Raw genomic sequence first — 4,367 nt, 5'->3', positions numbered from 1 at the left:
TGACTCAGCCTGGAGCAGTGAGCTCTGCTCTGGGAGGCTCCGTCTCCATCAGCTGTAGGACCAGTCAGGATGTTTATGGTTCTAACTATTTAGCCTGGTACCAACAGAGAGATGGAGAAACTCCTAAACTGCTCATTTACCGTACTAGCACTCGACAATCAGGGATTCCAGGTCGTTTTACAGGCAGTGGATCAAACTCTGACTTCACTCTGACCATCAGTGGAGTCCAGACTGAAGATGCAGCAGTTTACTACTGTCAGAGTTTTCACTATCCCAACAGTCAGTATGTGTTCACACAGTGAAAAAGCGTCGTACAAAAACCTCCCTCAGTCAGACTGAACAGAAACTGAACTGACTGCTGCAGCTGGAAGCTACTGCAGAGACTGATACACTTCACTGAGGACACACACACACACACATACACTAACACACACACAGTGTAGGCTTGCTTCACACATCATGCTGCTGCCATTACCATTAGAGACATACATACAGGTATCCAACATACATACATAGATGTTATTGAACAAACAGCACAGCAAGGTTCTTAAAACCCTAATCCCTTTTACTAAATAATGTAATAGTAGTAAAACCAAAGAGATCCTCCCAGTCCTTCTTGACCTAGACATTACTTTATCTGCTATTTAAAAGCTTTATCGACCCAGGGACTAAAGCATCTTTACATCTATTTAAAACATCTCCTCAGTTTTTTAAAATTCAGAAAAAGGTGTTTGTCATCACACCATTTTACAAGCCTTTGAATCTCTAAAAGGTACCCTACCCTTTTAGGAATAGGAATAATATTAGAGCTTTTCCAAGTGGAAGGAACAACATGCGAGTCCAGAGACGTTTGGTCAATAGGACACAAGTCCTCTGCCAGCTCTACGCTGCATCATTTCAGCTGAGACCCAGAAATGGCGTCTGGTCCAGCGGCCTTCCTAGGGCCGGTGGACCAGAGAAAAGACTCTGTACAACATGCTGGTCAATAGTGATTTTTGGGTGATTAGGTGCAGGTAATGAGTCTAGAGCCTCTATTTTATCCTACTAGAACTCAGCTAATCAAAACCTTGTTTGAAAGTGATTTAATCCATCGGCCTTTTCCCCCACATTAATTTGTTGTCTTCCCATCAACCATTAAAAAGGTTATCACATTTTTTGACATTTTTGTCACTTTTTTAATGTAGTGGGCCCTGTTTTTGATGTTTTTTCCAAAGTTGTTTGTTATTTCTAATGTTGACATTTTTCAGCATATTTCAAAGGCCCATTCATTGTGATGAAAAAACTGAAAATGGGTCAAATTTGACCCAAGGACAACTGAGGGTTAAGAACACTAAGGCATTTTTAACCCGGGGCCAGGTTTGACATAATCATCATATTCATAGTGGAGCAGTGGGTTTCAAATGTCTCCTTCTCCTTCCTCCTTGCCTTTTCTAATTTGCTGTTGAGTTTTTTTTTGTGTGGATATTCCACATGGCCACAATATCTCCGTTTATAAATGCCATTTCTCTACAGACTACACACTCTTTAATTTCCTTGGATATGTAAGACTTATTCTTTGGATACAAAGTTATAGAGTTAAAACGTTATCCCTAACAAATGTTACATAATCAGTAATAGCATCTGTTGCTTCTTCTAAGTCCAACCTATGGAAGAGATCCAAGTTAGTGCAGTAAAAACATCCTTTAAATGTATCAATGCCATCACTGTCTCAAACCTGTGTTGTTTTCAATGGGGTGTACTGCTGTTAAGCTGGGAGTTGTAGGGTTAACTTTAGTAATTCAAAAATGGGATGTGGATATCAGTCAAGCTAGTATTCTGTGATGGTCGTGAATGGACAATCTACACATGTGGGGTCGCAAAGGTTCATAGGAGCAGAGTAGAGAAGTGGAACAGGAACATCCTCAGCTGTTCCCAGTTGCTCTAACGATCACCTGCAGAGAAAACACAGACAGCTGAATCACACAGCAAAGTCAAGATGACTCCATCCATTCTTATCACAGTAGAATCTCATCTTCTTATCGGATTCATGCAAAAGAATCAACAGGAGTCACCTTGGAACTCATAAAAATAATTTTGAAAAATGAATCCCATTATCTTCATCTATATAAAGTTAATGCAAAAACCTAATTTCTCCTCCATGCAACTCAACGACCAACAAATACACTGCGATCATTCTTGACTTTGGAAACAAAAAAGTTAATAAATGATTACTTTGTATTTTTTATGTTGCTTTGCAAATGCCAGAAACTTGATACTGTCAAACTCAAAGCAGGAAAAACTAAAAGAATTTCAGCTTTTAACCAAATTATGATTTATTTTAAGATGTTATGAATTATGAACTTGATCAATTTTATTTGATTAATTTTTTAAACTCAAACATCACTGATGGTATGCAGTTCATCACTCTAACATTGTGAGTGTGTTTTAGTTAATTCGATAATCTTGACAATAATACAGAGTGACACAAAAATCATTTATTTTCAAAAATCTTCACATAGATTATTAAAAACCTAATCTGACGCTGAGACAAATTTAGATATAAGATGCTGATCATTTCATACTTCACAATTGAAAAGCAGCAAATTCTTCTCCAACGTAGTTTACTAAGATCCTTCTACTTTCTGGACATTTCTTAAAAGGCATCAACATGAGAGTTTCTACCGATGGAACACTTAATTCATGATGATAATCATATTTTGATGATATAATATGCTGATGATATCCTACTTTACAATTCAAACGCCATAATTAATTCTCAGGCGACAGATTCATTTTACTCTATAGACACGTCTAAAAACTATTCAGCATGAGAGGTTACACTTCATTTATGAGCTACATAGGAGATTGGATATCCCTTCTTAAAATATTTAAATAATCAGCTTTGTTAAAAAAAACAAAAAATAACGGATGCTCTAATGAAAAACATTTTGCAGTCAGAAAAGTTTTGGGTATTTGGAATAAAGGAAGTATCTAACTCTATCATGTCTGCGTCACATTAACTAATTACTTTTGGGTTTTAAATATATCAAGTAGGCTATATTAACAGTGGAATTATAATATATAATTGTTTATATCTCAAGACATTTCCAAGCAATTTAAAAATTTTAAAATGTAGATGAGTTTTTTCTTTCTGGATCAAATCAAACTATTAAGATGCATATTTTTCTTTTTTAATAACAGACATGAAAACAACAGATTTGACAAAAAGTACTTTATTGTGTTGAAATAATCAAAAATTACTACAAGCAACAAAACTATCAATGAAACATGTAATTAAAGAGTGAAAGAGGGAAGAGTTGAATGAGAGAGAGATATAGAGAGAGCAGACTGAGACCAGTATCAGAGTGAAACCAGTAGCAGAGTCCCAGTGAGTCAGGTCAGGACTGGGAACACTGGTCTCTCCTCAGTGTCTCTGAGAGCGGAGTCTGGGAGCCCTGGGAGGCCTCACAGGTCACAGAGCCCACCTTCCCCCACTGGTCTGCAGGGAGAATCAGGGTGCTGCTCCAGCTGTAGTGGCCGTCCTTCCCCAGCACCCCGGGGCTCCTGATCTCCTCCCAGCTGCTGCTGCTGATGCCGACCACCTTCCAGGCCAGACTCCAGTCTGAGGGGAAGCCCTTGTTGGCCAGGCACATGAGCGTGGCCTTCCCCTTCAGCAGCTCCTCACTGGAGGGGGGCAGCACCGTCAGTGTGGGACGGACATCACCTAGGAGACACCAATCAGCTTAGAGGACAGGGACCACACAGCTGTCAATCAACCAGCAGATACTTGGACTCCTTTCCTGTGTGAGAGTTGGTTTTCTCCTTTAAGGAGTTTCTGTCAGATGTTTTTTCTGCTCCACCAGTCACTCACTCACACATTGTTTCACTTCCCTTTAAGAAGCCTCTCATGCATATCAGCACAGAGACAATCATCTAAACAATGAGCTGAAATATATCAAACTGTACTGGAAATAAAATATCAAATCTTTCACTAATTCTATAACCTTGTCTATACATTACTCATTTAGAGTTTTTAGTGGAAACAACCAATTTCAAATAATAAACCGACAACAATTAAATGTCCTTAATGTGAATTTCAGACATTATTTAACAACCTCTTCAAAAGACACAATTTGCAACACAACATATCATTATATTCATAGTGTGACGTTAAAGACTAACATTAACAAACATTTTAAGTAAAGTTTAACTTTGATGTTCATCATCATGTCATTTAAATTGACAGAAATGTGTATTGAAGCTGCTCTGAGTTAGTCTTCATGATAAAGGAGAATGAATAAAAACATGAAGACATTTCATCAATAAAACAACATATGTGTCTGCATATCCAAAAATCATTACTTCAAAAACATTACTTCACAATAAAG

General features: G+C 37.8%; 1 gene segment (V, D, J or C); it reads right to left on the bottom strand.

Annotated features, from left to right (window-relative positions):
• LOC117956455 overlaps window positions 1-4,367 on the bottom strand; it is a 23,589-nt gene that overhangs the window by 7,017 nt on the left and 12,205 nt on the right. Inside the window, 2 exon segments of the C gene segment in view lie at window positions 3,303-3,703; window positions 3,867-3,870. Of these exon segments, the coding sequence occupies window positions 3,378-3,703; window positions 3,867-3,870 (330 nt within the window).

The sequence above is a fragment of the Etheostoma cragini genome, chromosome 14, assembly GCF_013103735.1.
Source record: "Etheostoma cragini isolate CJK2018 chromosome 14, CSU_Ecrag_1.0, whole genome shotgun sequence".
NCBI classification, from domain to species: domain Eukaryota; kingdom Metazoa; phylum Chordata; class Actinopteri; order Perciformes; family Percidae; genus Etheostoma; species Etheostoma cragini.
Note: the sequence above shows the minus strand (reverse complement) of the source record. Positions and strands in the feature narration are given on the sequence as shown.